Source organism: Pelobates fuscus, chromosome 4 (assembly GCF_036172605.1).
Source record: "Pelobates fuscus isolate aPelFus1 chromosome 4, aPelFus1.pri, whole genome shotgun sequence".
Lineage (NCBI taxonomy): Eukaryota > Metazoa > Chordata > Amphibia > Anura > Pelobatidae > Pelobates > Pelobates fuscus.
The window spans coordinates 199,615,398-199,641,376 of NC_086320.1; the positions used below are offsets into that span (position 1 = coordinate 199,615,398).

At 43.5% G+C, this 25,979-nt stretch overlaps 1 protein-coding gene across 3 annotated transcripts in view; it reads left to right on the top strand.

The window, feature by feature from the left end:
* Nucleotides 1-25,979, top strand: part of RETREG1 (reticulophagy regulator 1) — a 137,336-nt gene that overhangs the window by 93,815 nt on the left and 17,542 nt on the right. For all 3 annotated transcript variants that reach the window (XM_063451843.1, XM_063451845.1, XM_063451844.1), the window contains one exon: nucleotides 25,735-25,858. In XM_063451843.1, coding sequence (XP_063307913.1) covers nucleotides 25,735-25,858 — 124 coding nt within the window. The remainder of the gene's footprint in view (nucleotides 1-25,734; nucleotides 25,859-25,979) is intronic.

The following is a 25,979-nucleotide window of genomic DNA, read 5'->3' on the forward strand; positions in this document are numbered from 1 at the left end:
GTGGTCGCATGAGTGACCGGCGTGTACGTATCTTAGCCAGCAGTCGTTGCATGGCCCTGTAGTGTAGTGGGCCAGGGAATATTGATTGTATGGAGGAGGAGTGGAGGAGAGGAATCCCACAATCCGGTGAGTATTCTGAGAGGAATCGTATCCAACCTTAGAGCGTGTCCGATATCCATCCGTATAGGGGGGGATCCTGTCGGGGACCGACGCGGAACGTGGTTCTCCAAGCTGATGTCGAAACCGAGGAACTGACCCGACACAGATGGGGGAGCGATTTGTCTGCGTACTACCAAAAAACCCGTGGAGTCCAGAACGTGAACGTCAAATTTGATTGCAAACGCAGCCTGGATTCGCAAAGGGTCAGCAAGTCTTCCAGGAACACGAGACATCGCACGTCCAAATTCGCGGATGTGAGCCCTCACCGGCTTCAGTAGCTTCGTGGGTACCATGGAGTCGTAAACTGCTGTGTTAGTCCTCATCACTGGGATTGGAGGAAAAACTAGGTAGTTTAGGGTAGCGGATATTGACAAGTATGTGCCCTCGGGGTCCAGATGTGTAAACTAGTCGTTATCGTTCAGGAGGTCTAGTAGAAGGTTGATTTTCTCTATCCTGAAGCGTTTGCATACCACGTAGGAGTTCCCTTGGTGATAGGTTGACTCACTCGTAGATGAAGCAGTTGGTGGTTCGGTTCCGCTACCGACCAGTCCTCCCAAAAACACCTTTCCCCGAAGGGTGTGGAGGATTTGCTTCAGCGAGGTTTGGGTTAAAGTTAGTGTGGTGGGTAAGTTCCCGCCGTCAAATAGTAGGACTTGTGCTTCTGGGCCGAATACTAGTCGTTCTCACGTTCTACTTCCTCAGATGGCGAGTTGTCTTTGTGTGAGTGATCTATTATGTCCAACGTGCGTGGTGGATAGTAGTCTTCTTTGTCGGAAGATTGTTGTGGACAGGGTCGCGGATTCCCGGTGTTCCGTCTACTTGGTCTGTTCGAAGGGCGACTTGCCTTAGACCTTAGTGGCAGGGGGGTTGGAGCCCTTCCCTTGCCGTTGTGACATGAAGGCTCGTGGGGCTGGGGTTCGGACACACGCCTCCAGAGAGACTGGAGCCTAAATCCAGCGCCTTAGACCGCTCGGCCACGCTACCTTGCTGCTGAGGTCTCCAGCAAGCAATTTGGGGCAGAGTTCATAATAAGAAAACCTTCTCCACTGAGGCCGCTACTGCGTCGTTTATCAATGCCTGGAAGTCCCAGGGGGTTGAGAGTGTTCTCCATGACCCGTTCTCGTCCTGTTGGGAGATAGTGGTAGTCAGTGGGAGTAGTGTTTGAGGGTCAGCACGTAGGGGTGCTAGACTCCTGGTAGCACTGGGGGTCACCCAGGTAAAGCGGCTTGAATTGCCTGCATCAGATTGTCTGAGTGTATGAAATACTTGTGTCAAGTGTAGAGGGGTCACCTCCATTAGTTTAATCCGGTTATAGGGAGCTGTGGCGTAGGCGCGATTGACCGGTAGTGTTGGTCCGGTTAGCCGAGTTCACCATAAAGGCACGCCAGAGCTGTATGCACGGATGTAACTATACAGGCTTATTATAGAAGTGCGTGGGACCTGTCTCCATAAGGTCTGCAGCCGCAGGGCAGTGTGTTCGACTGGGGTCATCCCAGGTGGTGTGCCATGGTAACCCAGAGGACACCCACATTATAATTGTTGGCACCTTACAAGTATTGCATGCATGTCTGGGGGTCACCCCAGGTGGTGTGCCATGAAAATTTACTCAGAGGACACCCACGTTCAATATGTACGCCAGGTACGGTAAATGTACAGATATGTATCCCTGTGAAGGGTACTCCGCAATACACTCAGTTCACTCGTGATCCTGCCTGCAAATCGTATCCAGTAAGGTGGTACTGTTACTTTAATGTAAAACTGCCAGGCAGTGTTTAAACATCCATATATGTATGCAGTAATCAGTGATAAAGTTGAGGCGTAGGACTTTGTGCATTCCATCGGGGTTCACCCCGGGTGGCGTGCCGTGGTAATCCAGAGGACACCCACATCAACGTAATGGTCTATGAATGACCTTGCATGCATATCTGGGGGGTCACCCCAGGTGGTGTGCCATGAAAAATACCCAGAGGGCACCCACATCAACGTAATGGTCTATGAATGACCTCACATGCATATCTGGGGGGTCACCCCAGGTGGTGTGCCATGAAAAATACCCAGAGGACACCCACATCAATGTAATGGTCTATGAATGACCTCACATGCATATCTGGGGGGTCACCCCAGGTGGTGTGCCATGAAAAATACCCAGAGGACACCCACATCAATGTAATGGTCTATGAATGACCTTGCATGCATATCTGGGGGGTCACCCCAGGTGGTGTGCCATGAAAAAAAAAAAAAAAAAAAAAAAAAAATACCCAGAGGACACCCACATAAATTTGCACCGTCAGGTACAGTAATATAATATGACCCTCTGCAGGGTACAATAATATAATATGCCCTTTGTAGGGTACAGTAATACAAATGCCCTTTGTGGGGTACAGTGATATAGTTGATCTTGTTATAGGTATAGCCTATGTTTTGTATAACAACTGTGATATTGTATGGCTTTACAATAATACATAGATTGTGTGCGTGCTCAACATATAATCATCCAGTGTAAGGCACCATGAGAGATATATCCATGAGAATAAAAATTACAATTGTATCAATAAATTAATGTGCCCAGAGAGGGGAAACCCTGAAGGGGTTAATCCAGCTGCAGGGCTTTAATGCCTGCATGTAAATATTTGTTTGGCAGACACTGTGGCAAAAAATCACAACAGGGAAACGTTAAGGAATATCAGCACACATGACCCTCTAGGCAGTGTGTAATTACACAGCAGATTGAACTCTTGCTGTACAGGGGAGTTGAACTCATGGAGAAAAATTCCCAGTGTAACCACTGAGCTACCATACAATATGTCATGTCTTGCTTGTATGATCCATTTTAGTTCACAGGAAAAATCCGTCATTCTCCTTTAAAGAATAGCAGGCTTGTCTACATATAATCCAGGAATATCATGGCAGGACTCTGTGCCAGGCAGAAATCTAGTATAGTCGTGTGAAAGCAGTGCAACTTTCAAAGTCTAAGGGATATAACTAATGAGCATCTGCACCATAAGGCAGACGTTTAGAAATACCCTGTAATCAGGATGATGAATTGAATTATATAGGGAGCCCGGCGATCGGGTGATTCCCGATCCGCCGAGCGACCGGGGAAGGCGGCCGTCGGGTATCTCGCGAGCCGCGAGATACAAGATGGCCGCCGCCCGCGCGTGGAGGAGTGCGACGATCGCAGTCGCGCGGCGAAAACGAAGGAAAAAAATTACAATAAATACAGAAACTGACCTAGCCTCCCTCCACCCGTCCCCATACAACCCCCTGAATAAGTGAAGGGCCGGTCCGCGAGGCGAGCGCGACACGGGCCGTCGTGACGCCCGCGGACCGCCATGCAATAACAATGTAAAACACAAAAGGGGGAAAATAGAGAATAAGGTGTAAGGGACAGGCATAAGAGGACTAGGTAGTGGTAGGGATAAAAGTAAGTAGTACAAGTGTAAGGTAAAGCAAATAAGAGTATACCAGAGAGGTAAAATACTCTGACCTGTTTGAGGCTGGAGCAGCAAAGAAAGAGGAAGTGATGTCATAGACAGGGCCTTTTATGGGCACCATATCTTTTCTCTGATTGGTTGTTACTGTTTCTATGCTGCTGGAGTTTTCAGTAAAGAAAGATATGCAAATATGAAGCCTCCTGTCATGTGGTAAAATTGCAAAATCTAGCTAAGGTCTAGTCAGCTTGCCTATTTTTGCCTAAATGTTACAATTTAGAATTATGGTAATTGCAAGTTGTTGTTTAGTGAGAAAAATATAAACATCTGGTCTAATTTTTAAACCTGTTTTTCTCTTCTCCACATTTCACTATTTAGTAAATAAACCCCTTTATCTTCACCATGTACTTTATATTCTCATGAAGACATTCATGTCACCTCGTTGAACCTGTTTCCATGGAAGCTGTATACATTACATGCTGTACATAGATAACTAATGCATTCCAACATCATGCCAATGTAAATCAATGTTTAACTCTCTGGGTGTCTGGAATGTAACAGAAAGCTGCTGTCATATAAGTACATTCAAAGTCCTGTCCAGTTGAAAGTGATGACATCCCACAAGGCCTTGAGTATAGGCTGCCTGTTTGTTGTGCAAATTTTGTTCTTTTTATAATCTTTTTGCACCCCTTTCCTAAATGTTTGGCAGCCCATCTGATAAAATCAAGACACTGTTGTTAGAAGGCTTAATGACACATTCTAAGCACCATAGCCATTATAGCTTATTGTAGTGGTTATGGTGGAAGGAGTGTTTGAGTGATTTGACAAAAGCATGGCTTCTGCTATGCAGGACCATGTCCTGTAGGGTGCCCTTGTTTTCAGCCACACCATTTAAAAAATAAATTACCCTACCTACCATGTATCACAGTAATAGTGAGGAGGGGGTCCAATAAATCTATTACTTATAAAAAGATCATACTCACCCAAAGTCTGTTTTTTTCTAACTCTTCCTAGCTTCAGCCCCTAAAAAAGGAACATAAAATCCATAAATCCCAATGTTACTGATGAAAACAACAAAAATTAAAAAATGTGCACAAAAAAAATCAAAAAGAATTAATAATAGACAGCAAAAAAATTAATCCTTCTTCCCATGGAGGCCTCCACGCAGACTGAGCTCTGATAGTGGGGAAAGCCCTTATTTAACAGGCTTTCCCACACTATGTCAGCTATTGAATTGCATGGTAAAACTTCTCATGCTATGTACTATCAGTAAGCGCACTGGTAAGCTAACCAATCAGACTGCTCTGTCAGCCAATGTTTTCCCTTCCCTCTTACCTTACTTGTGTTTCACTTGTGCATCTTTTTTCCCATTTCTCCCCTACCCTGTTGTTTCTTCCTGCCGATTTATCTCGAAGAAGAGCTCTCTTATTTTCACACTGCTGTGATTCTTACAGTGCAGCTGAGCAGAACCCTGCTATAGCCCTGTGTCTACTCGTTGCCATTAAATTTCTCTTTGGTTTCCTGTGTTGTAATAGTGAGATGGCTGTGTAATGAGGGGGACAGGAACATTACAAAAGGCACTTGCACTAACCAGGACTTTAGGTTAATAACAGATTTTAATTTCAGGCCAAGTTGAGGGTTTGGTAAACAAACTAGCTTGTGAATACCACGTGATTTTTGAAAGCCATTAAAGTGTTACTCTAAACACCATGAACACTTCAATGATTTGAAGTGGTCATGGTATCCGAAGTCTGAATGTGCAGCATTTCACTATTAAACATTTAACCATCTCTGTTGCTGTAGGTGTAACAGCAGCAGAGGGGTTAACAACATCGGGGTGTCATCAGCCAGCCCAGAACTAGAGTTTCATTGCACATAATTGCATAATTGGCAGAGAGCGGTCAGCTGACGCTCTCAGCCATTGAATGCCAGGGGTTCTGTAAATCTGCAGAAGTGTGTCACCGGCCCACCATGTAGCCTCAGAGCCTGCTGTGGGCCCAGTTAAGGAGGCAATTGTTACCGGACCTGGGTCCTCCTGGCATCATAACTCTACAGCGGGCTCTAGTGGTTAAGATGATTGGACCCTTTAATAAGTATTTGATGCTCAACAATTCTGTTGGCTGTCAAATGAAATCTGGATGTTGGACAAGAGGACTGTGATAAGCAAGTTATAAAACCTGACATTCTCTCATGTGCTATATCAAAAAGCATGGAATGAATAGAATTCGTAAATTAGCCTATTCAGTAATTAATGAACTGTAATGAACTAAAAATTAAATGCAAAATGTAAGCTAGGTTGGAGAATTGGCTAAATAAGCTATTTAGTCTTAATTTTTCAGAATTTTTACGTTACAATTCTGTGTTGTATTCTGACTAATAATGTATTAATTATTTATTAATGATTATTGATAACAATTTAGATAAATGCCCTGTAAATCTATGCTTGACCCATCTAATAAAACCAGCAACAACCAATCAGTAAGAGTAGTGTAAAAATATATTATATAAAAAAATATATAAATTTGCACAAGAAGAAGTTTTAAAAAAACACAATAGGGTCAGGAACACAAACATGTATTCCTGACCCTGTAGTGTTAAAACCACCAGATGCCCCCCCCCCCTCTCTTGCACCCCTGAATATAGCAAAAATCTTACTTTTATTCTGGTCTGCTGCTGGCTCTGCCCCTGATCTGTCTGCTTGGCTGACATCATCAGAAGGTATGATCTCAGCCAATCACAATGCTTTCCAATAGGATTGTCTGAGACTGCCAAGGAGGCAGATCAGGGGCAGAGCCAGCACAAGCCAAACACAGCCCTGGCCAATCAGCATCTCCTCATAGATGTTAATTGAATCAATGCATCGCTATGAGAAAAGTTCAGTGTCTGCATGCAGAGGGCGGAGACCATTTTCCTAAAATGGAAACTTTAATTGTTAACTATCGTAATGCATAGTAAGGAAGAGGGGTTTTTTTTGCGTGTTTTTTTTTTTTTTTTCTACCACAATTGTGTATATTCTCGGTTGCTATATTAATAGCTAGTATTCCAGCAATTGGATTTATATCTTGGTATACTTAAAACCCACCTGGTTATATTGGTTATATAAGGCTTGGTATGTTAAAAAGTTACGTACCGTATATACTCGAGTATAAGCCGACCCGAATATAAGCCGAGGCCCCTAATTTTACCCCAAAAAACTGGGAAAACGTATTGACTCGAGTATAAGACTAGGGTGGGAAATGCAGCAGCTACTGGTAAATTTCTAAATAAAATTAGATCCTAAAAAAATTATATTAATTGAATATTTATTTACAGTGTGTGTATATAATGAATGCAGTGTGTGCGTATGAATGCAGTGTGCGTATGAGTGCAGTGCGCGGATGAGTGCAGTGCGTGTATGAGTGCAGTGCGTGTATGAGTGCAGTGCGTGAGTGAAGTGTGTGTGTGTGTATGAGTGCAGTGTGTATGAGTGCAGTGCGTGAGTGCAGTGTGTGTGTATGAGTGCAGTGTGTGTGTGTGTATGAGTGCAGTGTGTGTGTGTGTATGAGTGCAGTGTGAGTGCAGTGTGTGTGTGTATGAGTGCAGTGTGTGTGCGTATATATTAATTGAATATTTATTTCCAGTGTGTGTATATAATTAATGCAGTGTGTGTGTATGAGTGCAGTGTGTATGAGTGCAGTGTGTGTGTATGAGTGCAGTGTGTATGAGTGCAGTGTGTGTATGAGTGCAGTGTGTGTATGAATGCAGTGTGTGTGAGTGCAGTGTGTGTATATGAATGAAGTGTGAGTGTGTGATGCAGTGTGTGTTTGTGTATGTGTTGGTGGGGGTGGGCATTTGATATATTATTCATTATTTTTTTTTTTTATATTATTATTTTTTATTATTATTATTATTTAATTATTATTAATTTTTTTTTTATTATTATCTTTTTTTTTTTCGTCCCCCCTCCCTGCTTGCTAGCTGGCCAGGGAGGGGGGCTCCTTCCCTGGTGGTCCAGTGTAATTGGTAGTTCAGTGGGGGGAGAGGGGTGCTGGCAGAGCTGTACTTACCTTTCCTGCAGCTCCTGTCAGCTCTCTCCTCCTCCGCGCGGTCTGTGCAGCTCCCTCTGTCAGCTCCCAGTGTAAGTCTCGCGAGAGCCGCGGCTCTCGCGAGACTTACACTGGGAGCTGACCGAGGTGCTGAACGGACGGCGCGGAGGAGGAGAGAGCTGACAGGAGCTGCAGGAAAGGTAAGTACAGCTCTGCCAGCACCCCTCTCCCCCCTGTCTGTATTATGGCAATGCAAATTGCCATAATACAGACTATTGACTCGAGTATAAGCCGAGTTGGGATTTTTCAGCACAAAAAATGTGCTAAAAAACTCGGCTTATACTCGAGTATATACGGTACTCAGTCTCAGTAGAAAATCTACTACAATACTTATTATACTAAGAGTTCCTAAAGTTAAGGGCAATTTTTTTTGTTTGTTTGTTTGTTTGTTTTCTTACATGGTGTGGTTGTCTCCTAATATAGTAATTTTCCTAGCTATTACCCAAACCTCACTACCTGCGTAAAAAGTAGCAGGTATCAGTTGGACATGCTGTTTTGTTCAACTTTTTGTCTAAAAATTAAAACTGTCTACACAAGATATAGACAAGTAATGTTATGTTTTATGTTTGTTAGTAATGTAGCACTGCAATATTGGCATTCAAGCTTAGGGGTTGTAAAGGTAATTAATAGCACTTAGGTGTGTCTCATGGAATATCCAGGGGCATAACTCCCCTCAAAAATTGTTAAAAGAAAATAAGCTGGATATAGCTTTTATCCAGGAAACCCATGGCATTTTAATAACTTTCCAATAGTATATTATGATAACCTTGAAGGAAATCATAAAAAATTGTGTATCTATCGTACTGTTGAAAAATATCTAATTTGAATATGTTTATTCAGAAAGTGACCCCAATGGTAGATTTTTTTACTCCTAATTGCTAAGATAAATGATACAATATTCACTTTGGTGAATATATATGTTCCGAATGATTTTTCATTGGGTTTCTGGAAGATTGCATTTCCAAAATTGAAAAGGTTAAGTGTGGAAATGTAATTATTGGTAGTGATTTTAACTGTGTTCCCAACTTAAAACTAGACAAAAACAAAAATAATAATAAAGACTGAAATTTAAAAATTAAGACCTCCACCAGCAAATTTTGTGAATTTCTGCAGAACAATTCACTATATGATTGTTGGAGAACTTTTAACCAGGATTAAGAGACTATACTTATTTTTCCCTTGTCCATCAGTCGTACTCCCGTATAGATTTTTTTTTTTAGCTAGCCCTTTTTGGAAATTGTTGTTGACTCCAGGATTAGTTCAATTATCGTGTCAGATTACGCCCCAGTATTTTTAACACTTAACCCCCCCCCAAATTGTTTTAAAATTAGAAATAGATGGAGTCTAAACGAAAGCCTATTATTAATAGATAAGGTTAACTCTGAACTAGCTACAGAATTTGAATATTTTATTAAAACTGATGATAAAACTTAATGATAATGGGGAGGTCTCTACATCTACAGTTTGGTGCACTTTAAAAAGCTTTGCTAGAGGGGTAGTAATAAAAGTAGGGTCGAGACAAAAGAAAAGTAAAGATGAAAATATTTCCAATCTATATATTAAGTTGGTCAAACTAGAAAGAGTAAATAAGGCTCAAATAACCCAAACTATTACAAATGAAATCTCATCTCTAAAACAAGCTATTAATAAAAAAAAATCTTGAATGAGGTGAATAAATATATTATATTTCTTAAACAAAAATGGTACGAGGCAGGGCTGTCCATTGGCTCCATTACTATATGTTTAATCTATTGAGCCATTGGCTATTCTTTTTAGAGAAAAAAATATATATATGGGATCAAAACAATTGAACGAGATTATAAAATCTCCCTATTTGCTGATGATGTGCTCCTTTCCTTGATGAAACCTTTAATTTATATTCCAGAGGTGCTTAGCCCCTTAAGGACCAAACTTCTGGAATAAAAGTGAATCATGACATGTCACACATGTCATGTGTCCTTAAGGGGTTAAGGAAATTTTAATATTTGTGAAAATATATAGAAAACCCAAATTTTGGTTTTAAACATATCTGAGGGTGAATTATCCACTCTTAAATCTAAATTTCAGTTTAATTGGAATTTGGAATTTATTCAATATTTAGGAATTAAATTATCTTTTAATAGTCAGGATATTATACATACGAACTATGGGGATATTTATACCTTAATTGATAAGCAATTGAACAAGTGAAGCAAAATCGAATTTCGTGGCTGGGACGTTTAAATATAGTTAACGTTTATTCAATTCTGAAATTGTTATATCTATTTAGTTTTAAATATATTTATTGGTATCATGTCAAGTTTTCTTACTTCAAACAGAGTTTCATGAAAGCGAACAGTCGCCTGCGCAGAGGCTTAAGCATCAGTATAAAATTACAGTTGTAAATTATCGCCTGCGCAGAGGCGAATCAATCAGGTCATTTTTATCGTACATAAACTATGTCTAGGCTTTAATCTAACATTTAACCACAGTATTCTGAATTAACGTTTCAACATACTTGTCTAGAAGAAAAACATTAGTTGTGTATTGCATACAACTGTATAGGGTGGTTCTAATTTGGCCCTTGTGAAGATGTAGTGGTACCTTAAGGAGTATGTAAAGGCTTGTGTCATGTATGTGCGTTACCTAGGTGGATAGTGTAAGTGCTATGCTTTTAACATTTCGCATGGCTATCCCGTGGATGGTTATTTGTGACTCATGTAATTGTGTTGCAAGTATTATCATCCGTGTCATGTCGTGGATGTGGTTTACGGCTGCATGTGCACATTGCAGTCGGTCGCCTGTGTGAAAGTGTGTTCCTCGTTGTATTACTCGAAGCAGTCAGTCTTCTGCGCGGGGGCGTTTCATACCCTGCAGCTAACTTCGTGTTTAGTTGCCTGCGCAGATGCGTGTTTCTCAATACATCTATCATAGCTTTTTTTTTGCCTGCGCCGAGGTTCCTTTCACCTAGCTGCAGTGATGACTTTTGGTGCCTGCGCAGAGGTTGTTTGGGTATGTCTATTGCATCCTTAATAGTGATCTTAATTTGTGTGCTGTGTTTGGTTTGAGTTGTGTGTGGGTGTTGGTCGGTGAGTGAGGTGTGTATTCCTGGTATCTATAGTAGAGTCTGTCAGTGCCGCGCGTGTTTAACATGTTCTTAGGGCTGTGTGTGGTTCAGTGTTGTTCAGATGTGTGGTATATTTGCTTGGCGTGTTTCGGGCGTCTGGTTTGTTATCTCGTGTGCATCCCAACTTTCTGGTGGGTTCGGTTATGTGGCCCGTGCCTCCTGTGTTCTAGGCGGTAATGTGGGTTATGTGTGTTGCGTTGTTTCGTCTTGTTCTGTCTTTTATTGGCCGCTGTAGCCCCTCGGTGTATTCTCAGGTATCTGTGTTGTGTGTGGCTGGTATGTCTTGCTTGTGTCTCCTCAGCATGTGGTTGGTCATTGTCGTATTATGTGTCTCCTTTCTCATCGCCTGGTTATGTGGCTATCTTTTGTGTCTGAGGTTGTTTTTCGAGTGTATGTGTGTGTGGCGGTGTCCCGAGAGGGTATGTGAGGGGGTTGCGGGTTGGTGGCCTGTTCTCTAGTCCCCCGTTGCCGCCCCGTTCTGCTCAGCCCCCAGGTCTCTCGGCTCCCCGCTCTGGCCTGCCGCTTTCTTGCTCGTTCCTCTCGGGGGTGTCTGCCGCAAGGCGGCTTTGGAAGGGGTCGGACGTGGTGTGGCGTAGCCAGTAGAACCAGCGTTGTGTGTATTGTTCTCTTTGTCGCGGGGTGACGGCTTTCACGTCTTCGAATGTTCGCGTCGCTTCCACTTCTGCTACCCATCGTTTCAGTGGGGGCGTAGCTGTTTGTTTCCAGTAGATGGGGATGGTTGCCTTGGCCGCGTTGAGCAGTCTGGGGATGATGGATCTGACGTATGCCGGTGTTGGCATGGTGGTTTTGTGTAGGAGGAAGGCAGCTGGGGTCTCTGGTATTAATTCATCTGTTACTTCGTGTATAGTCTTCCCAATCGTCTCCCAGTATGGACGGATCTTGGGGCACGACCACCAAATGTGCTTGAATGTGCCTACTGCCTCCTCGCATCTCCAGCAGGTGTCTGGCACCTCTGGGTTCCTCGCGTGGAGCATTGATGGTGTCAGGTACCACCGAGTGAGGATCTTGTAGGAATTTTCCTGTAGACGTGCTGAGCCCGGTGTCTTTTGTATCAAGGTGATGGCCGTGTCCCAGTCCGCCTCTGTCATGGGCTCGTCTAGGTCCTCCTCCCATTGTCTGATGCATGGGGGTGCCAGTAGGTATCTGCTCGTGATTAGGGTCTGGTATATCTGTGATATGGCTCGGGGTGGTTCTTGGTCTTGCAAACAGAGGTGTTCGAATGTGGTTGGTTCCCTCAGGAGGTATGGTTTCTGGGGGATGGATCGGGCGTATTGTGTCATTTGCGCTCTCTGGAGTGTGTGTGCGAAGGTATGTGGTTTGTCCGGGAATAGTTCATGTAGTGGTCGGATGTCGAAGGGGTTTCGGAGGATGTCTTTTATGCGGATGATTGGCTTGTGTCCTAGTGGGTGCGGAGTTGTGCCCATGTCTCCTGCCGGGAAGTCTGGGTTGCCTCTCAAGGGGAGGAGTGGGCCGGGGTCTGTCGTCAGGTACTGTTTCGTGCCCTGTTTGTGCCAGACTTGCATGGTGGCTGCCACAAATGGGTTGGTGATGTGCTTGTGTTTGTATGTGGCTTTTGGGATCCACGGTAGTGTCCTGAGATCGCAGTTGGTCGTGTCTGATTCTAGTTGGGTCCACTGTTTCGAGCCGCTTGCTACCGTCCAACTGATGATCCTCGTGAGGTGTGCCGCGTGGTGGTATTTCTCGAAGTCCGGCAGTGCCAATCCCCCACGTAGTTTGGGTAGGATTAGTTGGGCATGTGCTATCCGGGGGGACCTGCCTTTCCATATAAATTTGCGGACTTCCGTTTTCAGTGCCGTAAAAAATGATGGTGGAGCTGTTATCGGGACTGTTTGGAATATGAACAGTAGCTTGGGAAGCAGCGTCATCTTGACCGCGTTCACCCGTCCTAGCCATGATATGTAGAATGAGCTCCATTTGTGCAGTTCCTCCGTTGCTTTTCTCAACAGTGGAAGGTAGTTTTGGGCGTACAGGTCTGCTGGATTGGGTGTGAGCCAGACCCCCAGGTACCTCATTCTGTGGTCGCACCAGCGGTATGGGTGTTGTCTCTGGATCGTTGTTTTCAGTGCGTGATTGACCGTGAGGTTTAGGATCTCTGACTTCGAGTGATTGATTTGGAGATTCGAGAGTCGGCCATATAGTTCAAATTCTGTCTGTATTGCCCTGAGGGAGGTCTCTGGGTTCGTGACTACAAACAACAGGTCGTCCGCGTACGCCATGATTTTGTGATGCGTTTTTCCGATCTCCATTCCTTGTATGTCCGCATTCTGTCTGATCTTATTAAGAAAAGGCTCCAGCGTCATAGCAAACAGTAAGGGTGACAGCGGGCATCCTTGCCTGGTTCCGTTGAGGATGTTGAATGGGTCCGATAGTGCGCCGTTGATCCTGAGCCTTGCTGACGGGTCAGTGTATAGCGCCATCACCCAGGTGAGGAACTTCGCCCCGACGCCGAACTGTCGCAGTGTTGCGAACATCATGTCCCAGTCCACTCTGTCAAACGCTTTTTCTGCGTCTGTAGACAGGAGTAGTACCGGCGTCTTTAGCGTCTTGGCGTGGGCTATGATATTTAGGGCTCTGATGGTGTTGTCCCTCACTTCCCTGCCTGGGATGAATCCCGTTTGGTCTGGGTGGATTGACGCGGGGAGCAGTGGCGCCAGTCTGGTCGCGAGGATGCTTGCGAGAAGCTTGAGGTCTGTGTTTAACACAGATATCGGGCGGTAGCTGGGGCACAGTGTTGGGTCCTTCCCTTCCTTCGGGAGTAAGGTGATGTTGGCCGAGGTGGATTGGGCCGTCGGTGTGGCTCCTTCTTGGATGGAATTAAGTGCCACCAGGAGTTTCGGTGTCGTTACCTGCGTAAATGTTTTGTAATATTGGAGGGGGAGGCCGTCCGGTCCTGGGGCTCTGCCGGTTTTCGCCCTCTTGATGGCATATGCTATGTCCTCTGGTGTTATGGGTGCTTCTAACGCTTCCCGTGCTATGTCGCCTATGTCGGGCACGTTCGCGGAGACCAGGTAGTCCCTGATATTTTCAGTGATGTTTGGCCGTGGGGCTCCTGGGGCTGTCTGGCGGAGGTTATACAGGTTCTGGTAGTATGCTCGGAATGTTGCGGATATGTGGTCCGGCCTGTGTCTGAGTTGTTGTCTGGCGTCCTTGATTTTCGGGATGTAGAGTTGGGTCCTACGCTGTTTGAGGAGGTTTGCAAGTAGTCTCCCGCATTTGTCCCCGTGTTCATGTATCATGTGTTTGAAGTGTTGATATGAGCGTTGTATTGAGCGGTTGAGATGTGTGGTGAGTTGATCACGTTTGGTTATCAGGTCTCTGTATGTTGTCGCGTCCAGGGTGCGTTTATGTCGCGCCTCTAGGGTTGCTATGTCTCGGCCGAGGTCGGTTATCTCTTGTATCGCCTTCTTTTTGCGTGATGCGCTGAGTGCTATGATCTGGCCTCGGATCACAGTTTTGTGTGCCTCCCAACACGTCAGTGGCGTTACGTCGTCGGTTTCGTTTTCCACAAAGTATGTTCGTATGGAGTCGCTGATTTTATCTACCACTGTTGTGTCGGAAAGCAGCGATTCGTTCAACCGCCACGACATTTGTTTGGGCCTGAACAGCGGTGATTTCAGCCGTATGCGGATTGGGCAGTGGTCTGACCATGTCATCGGTAGGATCTCTGCAGCGGTGAGCAGAGTCAGGTTCGGGTGCGGTGTGAGGAAGTAGTCTAGCCTCGTGTATGTTGCGTGGGTCCTGGAGTAGAAAGTATAATCGCGGTCTGTTGGGTGCATCGCCCGCCAGCAGTCTGCCAATTGGTGGTGATGGAGGAGGCGCAGGGTGTTCTCATATCTGTTGTTTGGGGTAGCACTTTGTGGGGACGAGGAATCTTGGTCCGGGTGTAATGCCAGATTTAGGTCTCCGCCAATTATTAGTGTACCTTCCGTGAATTTCATCAGCGTATTCAGTGCGCGTCCGAGGAATTGGTGTTGCTTAGTGTTCGGGGCATATATATTGGCAAATGTGTATGTTTGGTCCAGGATTGTGCCTTTTGTGAAAACATACCTACCTTGGCTGCATCTGATGGTAGCTTTTTCTGCGTATGGGATATGTCTGGAGAAGAGAATGCCGACTCCCCGCGTGCGCTTGTCCGGGTTGTTACTGAAGTATCCCACATGGAAATTGCGGTCTTTCAGGGCTGGTGCTCTACTCTCCTGAAAGTGGGTTTCTTGCAGGAAGGCTATTGACGCCTTGTAGTGTTTTAGATCTCGTAATAGTCTCGTTCGTTTTTCCCTGATGTTCAGTCCGTGCACGTTGTACGAGACGATAGTCAGGTCCTCCCGCGCGAATCCGTTTGGCCCCGGGGCTGGCATCCCGCGGGCGGCCCAGGGGGACCTGTGGATATGGCTGGGGGTGGGGGCTGAAGGAGGTGGGTGGTGTTGGGTTTGCGGGTGTTTGTGCGGGTTGCGACGTGTTGGTGTCTGTGCGTGTGGGTGGTGTATCTGCCTTGTGTGTGTATGCACTGCCTCTGGGGGTCAGTGTCCGTGTAGGGTAATGGACAGTTAACCCGTCAGTGCGACTGAGTGTCCGGCCTGTCGGTGGGACCTAGTCGTCTTTTGGGTGTGTGCGTCCCTTCCTGCGAAGGGGGCCGTGTGTCCTGGTCCTGCGGGGAAGTCTAGCCGTGTGCCCGAGCTTTCCCTACCGAGTCCGTAGGGGTGTTTGTGTTTTGATGTATGATTTGGTGTGTGGATTCCCGTCTCTCTAGTGGCTATGTGATCGGAGCTTCCGCTCGTTCTCTCGGTGTGGTGCGTGGATGGGTCGTTTGGTGTGCGTTAGTACGTGGTGGTGCTGGTTTCTGAGCTGCCTTATGGTGTTCTGGTGTGGTGGTCACCCTGTCAGCCTATGCGCTGGCGCGGTCCTACCGGGGGGGGAGGCCCATGATCCGTGGGCTTTGCATGGTTTTTGGTGGACAGTCGTGTGTCGTGGTGGTTTGGTTGTTCTCAGTAATTTGTCAGGGTTGTGGGGCGGCTGGTCACTCGGGTCTGCCTTGGGGGGGTGCTGCTGCGTACTTCTTTTAGCGTCTCTGATACTGATATTTTGAGAACTGGGGTCGTGGTAGGGCGGTTTTTGCCTTTGCGGCGTCTTAGGGAGTCTCTGTTTCGTATCATGTAGTATGTCTGTCTACCAAGTATGTGGGAGCACTAGTCTAAGGGTCTGCTGGCGCCACGTCTGCGAGCATTGAGGCGTTGTGTGTGCCCAGCGGGGGCCGTGTGCGTGTGGCATCTTAGACATCAGATATATCTCAAATAGCAAGCATGCATAGATTATAACCCCTTAACTGCTTTGTAATTCGTTTTGTCTCCCCTCATCTGCTCTTGTTGCCTGTGGTCTCCCATTCCCCTCTCGCCATTCCTAGGGCGCCCCACGACTAGCATTAGGGTTGTAGTGATCCCCTCCCTCCCTCCTCGTCCTCTCCTTGCCCCTTTCATGCTCTCACTGTCTCCCCTTTCCCCCCTTTCTTCCCCCAGCCCTCCTTCCTCTCCCCTCCCTCTGTATGCTAACTGCCGTCTGTGTTTGCACTTTGTGCTCGCGGAGCCCGTGCCCTTCCCCCCCTGCCCTTTTCCCCTGGCCCTCCCTCCCGTCCCTAGTGTGGCTCCATTTGTGCGTGCATTCTGTGTCCTTCCTGTGTGCCATGCGGTTCCGTAGAGCTTGGGCGTCAGGTGTTAGTTCGTCCATAACCTCTTTGGCCCCTTGGCCTGGCCCGACCTTTGTTCCCATTCCCCTCCCCAAGAGTCCAGTTCCCTCCCTTCTAGTTCAAAGTTGTGTGTGGTATTATGCGGTAGTCCCCTCAGGCCCCCCGGTTACCCTTTCCCGCCCCAATCTTTCTAGCTTGTACTTGTGTGTGCGTCTATAGTTGGTACTCACAGTTCGGTGTGTTCTCTCTGCCGCCCTTGAGTCCCCCCCTGGTTGTTTGATGGTCTGTTTACCGCTCACGCCTCGCCTGGCCTGGGTTCCAGTCGCGGCGGCGTTGGTGCTGGGGCCCTTGAGGGTTTTGGTCCTGTCTGCGTGGTTGCTGCAGTCCTGGTGGTTGCTGGAGGAATGACCTTGTTAGCCAATCGGGTACCTGTATTGGTGGGAGGCCTAGGGTGCGTAGAAAGCTTGGGACTTCTTCTGCTTTTCTCAGCGTTAGTTGATCCGGGCCCTGTCTGGCTGTCAGGGAAAATGGGTAGCCCCATCGGTACGGAATTCCTGCTTGTTGTAGCGCTGAGGTCACAGGGCGTAGAGCTCGCCTTGCTTGTAGTGTATAGCGGGACAGATCTTGGTAGATGGATATGCTTTGCCCCTCTTGGCGTATGGTTCCCATGCGGCGTGCTGTGCGCAGTATTTCCTCCTTTAGCTGGTAATTGTCCAGGCAGCAAATGATGTCCCTGGGCTGGTCTTCTGGGGCCGGTATGGGTCTTAGGGCCCTGTGTGCCCTCACTAGGCCTATTCTGGGTATCTGCTGACCCCCCAGTACCTGTGCAAATAGTTGTCTCAGGATGTCAGGGATATTCTCCGCCGGGCCTCCTTCTCTCACCCCGCGGACGCGTAAGTTCAGCCTGCGGCCGCGGTTGTCCAGGTCATCCACCCATGTGGTCAGGTACGCCATGTCTGCTTCTTGGCCCGTGACAGTCGTGTTGGTGTGCTCCAAATCTGACCGGAGGGCCTTTGTCTCTGCCTCCGCCACAGACATGCGGGCCTCCATGTTAGCCATATCTGCCCGGAGTTGGGCCACCTCCTCTCGTACCACCCGGCCTAGGCGGTCTGAGAGGGCCTCAATGTCCGTTTTCATTAGGAGGTTGGGCAGTATCTCCCTCCATCCCTCCTCCTGCTGCATCTGGGGTTCTGAGGCTGCAGATAAGGCTGGTGAGTGCCTGGCCGGGGTGGATGGAGTGGAGTCCGGCGCTTGGTTTGCGGCCTCCATTTCCGGCTGCGGGGAGTGCGCGCGAGTAGCGGGTTGCATGTAGGACCTGATTGTGTGGTCCCCTCCGGGACCCGCGGGCCTCGGGGTGCCTCCGGTGTCGGTGAGCTTCCTTGTGCGTCCCATTTGGTGTGTGCTGCAAGCGGGTTGAGCTGGTTGGTGCGGTTTCGGTGCGGGTGCCACGAGGAGCTCCGGGTTCACACTGCCATCTTGGTCGGCTGCCGGACACGCCCCCCCCCTGTTGTGTTTTGCCATGTCTCGTTATATCTATTTAGGTCCATACCTTTTAGACTAGTCAAGGATAGGATTTTACAGTTTCAAAGTTTATTTTCAAACTTTATTTAGGCAAATAAACGCCCAAGAATTTCTCAGAAGATCCTACAAAAAAATTATTATAAAGGTGGCATTTCATTTCCAGACATCGCACAGTTACATCAAACATGTCTAACTGTGAATGTAATGATATGGAATAAACAAAATATTCAAAGAAATGTCTGGTTCCAGAAAGAGCAAGAAAGTTATCTATACGTTAATTTAAACATTGTATGCTGGTTAAACTTAGATTTAAGGAAACAAGGAAATATTCTAAATACATATGCTAGAAGTTTTGAAAATGTTGAAAATTTAACTTAACCTTTCAGAATCCATTCTTATACAAGCCCCATTAGAAATACTGCGATATGACATGTTAGATATGGATCTGTACAATTGAAGAGTACGTGGGATAAATACATTTGCAGATCTTTTTGATAATAAAACATGTTTAGTTTTCCAGATTTACAAGATAAATATAATTTATCCTATAGCGAAACTTTTCGTTACCCAAGGATTAAATATTTCTTAAACTCAAAACAGGTTATATTCGAACACCCCATATTTGACTTTCTAGAGAGAAGGTACAAAGGGCCTAATAACCAGATCTTCTAAACTTTTACAAGAGGGGGAAGTTGTGGAAAAAATATTACCAAAAGTGAAATGGGAAAAGGATCTTAATATAAACCATACCCCATATGAATGATACCGTACCACCATTCAATTAAAAAAAAATACATTATAAATCTTTGCTAGAACTTCATTTAACCCCTTAAGGACACATGACATGTGTGACATGTCATGATTCCCTTTTATTCCAGAAGTTTGGTCCTTAAGGGGTTAAAGATCTTGGTTGGTATTTGTTTCCTTCTAAATTATATAAAATGAATGAAGCATACTCACCAATATGTTGGAGATGCCATAAAGAGACTGGTACAATATTTCATATTTGGTTTACCTGTGAGATACTAAATGATATTAGGATGTGTATATCTTCTTTGATTTTAGAATTAACTCAAGAGATAATAATTCTCACACCTCCGTTATTTTTATTTAATTTCGATTTTCCATTAATGGAAAATTTTTTTAAATATTTAATCACACATATTCTATATGCTATGATGATTACCGTAGCTTGTCACTGGAAATCCACTATGGCAAGAAATTCTAAATCAAATAGAATATCAGCATATAATGGAATGTAACTTTACTAATACATCAGGTAAATCTGATTCATACCAAGATTTTTTTGGCAATGCTGATAATAAAATAAAATAAACTTGCAAGATCTGGTTGGGTACTATGCCGACATCCTAGGCTTACTTGCAGTGACTACATTTATTAACAGTACGTAAGTAACTGCAAGCATACCTCCTAAACTTTCAAATGGATTATGAAAGACACTTTAATTTTGACCAGAGGCAGGGCTGTTCTAAGAAAATTTAGATGACTTACTAATACAGATTCATGGAACTAAAATGTAATTTAGAACAAGAACAATGCATCATAATTACACAGACTGATTGCGAAACATATTTATTGTAGTTTAGATACATTACTGGTAGTATTATTGCTGTGGAGCTCTGTTATACACTCAGACACACCAACAATATGGATCTCCTAGACAAGAGGGACATTAGGATAGAAACGAGAGGCAGAGGGATTTGGGCCCAAAATAGGGATTGGCCTGCCAAATAGTGACACTTGGGGGGCATGCTGCACGTCTCTTCAGAAACAGATTTTATCATCGAAAATGTGAGAAGGCAACTGGGACAATCCTAGTGAAGCTCAAACTGTACTGGAAATAGCAGGAGGGACAGAAACGCTATCCATCCTGTACTTGTAACATCTAAGTCAGAACGATGATATACTGATGTGATTAAAGCAGAGTAGAAAGGGATTACCGTGTGCTATGTGTGAGAAACTATCAGCATTTTGTTCCAGGAACCTCAAAAGTACTTGAAACAAGTTCCGTGCTCTGAAGTAACCATGATTTATACACTCAGTGGTTATTTATTTTAATATAGCAAAATCTTAATGAGTTTCTTTTTTACCTCTTTATTACAACTACCGCTGACTATAACTAGTACAGGTAGATCTCTGACAGACACTGGAGTCACAGCATTTGTCAGAGTTTATGGTTGTACTTTATATCCCATTATATTTAAAAGACCGCTGTCATTAGGCTTTGAAGGTAGTGGTGGTTTTACATTATAAGTGGGTTAACAGGGTCAATGTAGAAATAGAGGAGTAAAAAACAAAAGCAAATCTGGCTGTATTTACTTGCCTTAATTTTGTAATTGAATACAAATTGAAAAACGATGCATATTTACGGTACTTTGTAATATGTATAGTTTATCAGTGTGTATTCAACTGGTACTGTGTATGTATTATAAGTATGTGTCAGGTGTTGGGGACTGACCACCATGATGGATGGTCATTCCTTGACCGTGAAAAACATCTGACCAAGTGGAGTAATAATTCCTATTTTGTTTGGGTTTACTGCTGATAGGACCTACCTGCGATCTTGGTGAGGGGGGCTGCTAAACCCTTGCAGAAAAACAGATTTTTCTAACTGTGAGTTTGTTCTCAGGACTCCCATTTCCCTTCCTCCTTCTAACATCACTTAGAATTGGAATTGGTTGACTATCCAGTTTATGAAGCACAGTTGCTAGTATTAGACAATTAGTAGATATTCCCTCACCTGTCGCATGGCGGGTGGGGGAATAAGGGAGTTTGATACATCACTTCTAGGAATATAGGGGTCATACTGACCCTCGTAGGTTTTTATTTATTTATTTTACTTTATTATTGTTCATTCAAGCTAAGTCAGGCCTAAATTGCAAATTCCAGACATTGTTAAATATTGTGAACAATGTCTGGATTTTGCCATCCGAATGGTCCTGTATGTAGCTGGATGGTTTTACCCTATTCGGTACAGGGCCGTTCGGACTTGTATGTAAGATGTTCCCTAAGACATTTTCTAAAGTTTCACTTTTACAATGACCATCAAAGCTGTCCAATGATAATGCCAATGACAGGTTGTGAATACAAGCCTAAGCCTCCTGGCACTCACAGCCTATTAATTCAACATTTGGAATGATTTGAATGCATAATGCAGATGTGGAAATTTTGCATTATCTTGACAGAACAGGGGTACAGGCTTTATGTATAGGAAGAGTCTTTGGTTTTGTTATGCCAAAAACCCAGGGGGACTGAACCCAAAGACCTTGCACTATAAGTACTAGAATAAACTGTAATAATACAATAATCCATGATCGTACAATACGCTGCAGTGGTTACGGTGCTTAGAATGTTTATTTAACTTGACACATGTTAAGTACAATTTTAGAAAATATTAAATAAAATTTAGCTGGTAAAATATAAAAAGCATTTAGGTTTGGTTTGTTTGATGCTTAAAATTGATTCTCTTTATTAGAGTAGTGAATATCAATGAATGTCATCCTTTTATTAAAAAAAAATTAAAATTAAAATTCACTGGTTGCTCAACCTAATGAAATGCATTGTGCACATTTGAAGGTATTATGTTACTTTATGTCACCCTCATCTCTAATGCTGTGTTTGGGTTATCTAAATATTCTAGAAATGTTATATTACGTATAAAGCACCAAATATTGACTAGAATAGGTAGAATACAATTAATAAATCTGAACCCAAATAACATTTGGCCATCATGCAGATGAGTTTTCTAGCAATAATCTTATACTAATCAGTTGTCACGGCTTTGTGAAGACGTCAGGCAGTTTTACATTGCATTGATGCACCCTTAAATTAGTACATGAGTTTTTCTTATTCTTTGGTTTCGTTGTTGTCACATTATGTTCTTCATAATATTCTTAGTAGCAAGCATAGTCATTTGCTTCTACTTACTATTTACTCACATGATTAGGTTGTTCCAGAAGCTTTCTGTGGTAGATTTTGAAATCAGCAACCTGAAACTAAGTGACCTTTATGAGAAAAGGCTAACGGAGGCATGGCTGGGGGCTGGTCACTGACGAGGCACATCATGGGGTTGCTTCACCAAATATTTACTATACGAAAACATGAGAAGATTAGTCATCTCCACAGAAAGAAATATCCTGAAGCCTTTAGTGCTGAAATCCATTTGACACTATGACAAGTAGGGGCAGCTGTGAGCTGCAGCTGTTCGGTTACTGTCCGGGGGTTATGTGTGTGTATCCATGTTTGTGTTCATGACCAGATCACTTTCAGTACCCTGGTGAAAAGCCAAAGTGGGAAGACGGCAGAATGATTTTGGAATATGGTTGTTGACATATGCTTGTCTGAAAAGTCAAATGGCCTTTGCCAACAGGTAATCACATGAATGCTCCACATGCTTGATTTGGTCTTGTTTGCTTTTAATAAATAATATATATATATTCAAAGACTGTAAGCTCGTTTGACCTTTTTTACTTCTTGTTAACATTTTGCACGTCATTTACTTTATGTCAAATCCTTTCTATAATTCTAAAATTCTTCGGCATATGTTTATGCTGTATAAATGCTTAGAATAAATGTGTGTGTGTGTGTGTGTGTGTGTATATATATATATAGAGAGAGAGAGAGAGAGAGCGGGAGCGCTAAAATAACTGTAACTGTAATTCCTACTATTGTCCAGCAGCACAAGGACATATATGCCCCACTAGTACCCACTAGTACCAGCTAAGACCTCCCTTTAACCCCTACACAAAACTACACTACTCTAAAACTAATGCTCAATACTACCATAGCCCTAACTTCAACCCTAAAGCACTAAACCTTGTAATATAAAAAAAACAAAAGGGCCAAGCTGGCATGCTGTGAACAGAAGAACAGCGCTGCCCATATGCTCCCAGACGTAACTGCCTCTTCAAAGGTGATTATACGGAAAGGGCACTTTTTTTCCAAACTCCAAATTTTGGTACCTGTGTCAAAGGTGAAGACCACTTCTCCAAGGGGCCCACAATATGAAATAATAAAAAATATGACTTCAGCACTTGGTAGTCATAGGTGCAATATAGGTTTATTCACCCATCCTACAGGGCAGGCAATATAGTAGGTTTTTTTTGTACCCCTCCTGCTGCAGTGAGGGGGAGTGATTTCAGTGGAAGGGGATGACATCACCGGGAGAACTTGGCCTCAGGTGCTGGATCAAAGAAGAGATTATTTCCTTCTTTCCTTCTTTTTTTTTTTTTTTTTTCACTGTAGAAAAACCTTACCATGTCAGTGAGGCTTACTACAGCTAAAAAATGTTTTTTATTAAAAGTTTGTTTTTGGCTATAGTAACCCTTTAAGGCAGGGGTCCTCAAACTCCGTCCCCCCAGATGTTGCTGAACTACAACTCCCATGATTCTTTGAATTACATAGATAGCCAGAGAATCATGGGAGTTGTAGTTCAGCAACATCTGGGGGGGGGTGGAGTTTGAGGACCCCTGCTTTAAGGTAAGGGACTCCAGCCTCAGTAAAATAAAGTTGTTTTGAAGGAAAAGACTCTCTCTATGAGGAATAATGTGGCAAGTCTCAGGTGTTACAAAGCTGCAAATTTTGTTTTTATTCCCAATTTATAACGTTTTCACATGCCTGTCATTTGGTATATGTTGGATAGATATATTTTTCTGTATCAGTAGTCAGACATTAAAGTAATGTCATAGACTTTTAAAATACCCCAAAATAAATATGGATGGTTGTGTTGTCTAGTTGTTGTGTTATCTCTATTCATGTGGAATTTCGCTCACCTTTAGCCTATTTTTCTCATGGGTTATGTTGTGGAAATACAGTAATTAGAATCTTCCCTAGCTTACTATCGCATTGTTAATGCTAAGAAGATTAATCATGTTTCGCAGTTTGATCCACATTTTTTTCAAACACAATAACAATTTTTCCATCATCAACACTAAAAGATTCATTCTTTTTCCATTCTCGTCTACAGTCTGATAATTAATGCATTGGACTAGATTTGTGCAGGGGAGAGATTAATTTGGTTGTAATACAAATAATAAACTTGTGATACTTAGTACATTACCATTGCCAGCCACACATTGTATACAATGAATACAATCAATGACAGAAACCTTGGACCTTAAAAAGGAATCTTCAGTAATCTAAAGTAAATCAGCCTCCAGGCAACTGTTGCATTTCACTTCTTTTCTGACATTGTAATAATAATTTTTCTAGTGATATTTAAGCTTGATAATGCTATGAGATAATGTGACAAGGTAACTTCAGCATTTGTTTGGCATTGTTTTTAGTGACGATGAAATGAGGTCACAGTTTGCAAATAAATAACAAAGTACATATTTGCATGGTTTAGATGCTTGAATAAATACTACTTCATATTATATCATATATAATGTTAAAATAAACATTTCAGAATCTGTTTAAAACCTAACCAGACCATTACATATGTTAGCTTTGTGATAAGTACTGGGTTGTAATAGGCAAACACCTACATATTTTTTATAAGACATATAAGAGAAAAAGTAGTATATTAGCAGACAATATACAGTAGCAAATATTCTGGTGAACTGAGGGTTTTGTGTATATAAAAATGGTGATGTAGTTATCAGCATATACAGTTGCTTGCATTATAAGGTTAGAAGGCTCTCACCCCTGTCTTGGACGAGAGGCCGGTGATGGGAGAGACTAGCGGAGGCGACATGTGGTACCTGCCGGGATGCAGGCGGTGCTGCGGAGGTGCAGAAGGCAGCTTGGCCTGCGGACTTTACGGGAGGGGGGTCTGGAGGACTGACAAGGCCTTTGAGTGCTAAAAGTGCTGCTGCCTATTCGCAGGGGACAGTGTTGGCCGGCTATGGGCACAGGAGCATTGGATCCATGCCTTGTCTGCTGCACAACATCGACAGTCCTCTAACAATGCAATATCGGATGTCTCTCCTGCAAATATTTTTTATTTTTTCTTTCTCATCTTGCAACATACGTCTGCGAGAGGTGGAGACTAGACTAGGCTGCTTTGACTGAAAGTTAATGCTCTGTTTTTTTATATATATATATTTTTTTTTTTGTTTTGTTTTTTATTTTAGCTTTGACTTACTATCTCTCATAAATACTAGTATACTGGCATATATGTTTGCCTTCATCCATAGAGGCTATACAATCTGTGTATTATTAATGTGTATCTAGGCTTAGCATTTTTACTGTTATATCTCTGTTTTGTTTTTTAATGTGAGAGCAGAATTGGTGTTATTGTAAGAATTTTTTTTCTAATCTATGTACCTTTCGAACCTATAAACTTTGAATGACAAAACTGGGGACGACTGTCAACTTTGATCTTTGTGTGACATATTTCACTTGAGGTTTCAACATCATCAGTATATTAGTGATAGTTATCGTCTACCTGTCTCCATATTGTTGTTGTTGTATTTTTTTTTTGTTTTTTTTAAACCCTCTGAATATAAATATATTTGGCTGTCTTTCCTATTTGTTATACACAAGTAATTGTCAAGATATTCTACCAAAGAGTAACCAACCACAACTATAGTATTACTCAAGTGTTCTTTAATGTGTTTCAACGGTGGAGATGGGATTGTGGAATGTGACTTCACATACAAATAGGCAACACTGTGAGTTACAGCTGGGATGTCCAAACTTGCCATAATCATGACTGATGGTATTTTTGTTTTATGTGTTTCTTTTGCTCAGGTGGGAGATAATGAGTTCTTCGGAATGCAAGCCTCGGCTCAGTCAGTGTATTGCAGAATCATGGTCAAGCTACAGTGCATTTCTGCAGGAACTATCTCACTTTAAGCAGCACAATCCTGGCAAGGTATGTTGGAAAGCATAGTGAATATCTTCTTGTTGTTGTTTTGTACATAGGATATAATAATATACAGTCTTTAATAACCAATAACAGCAAATCTTGACCAAAACTATTCAGAACCATGGTG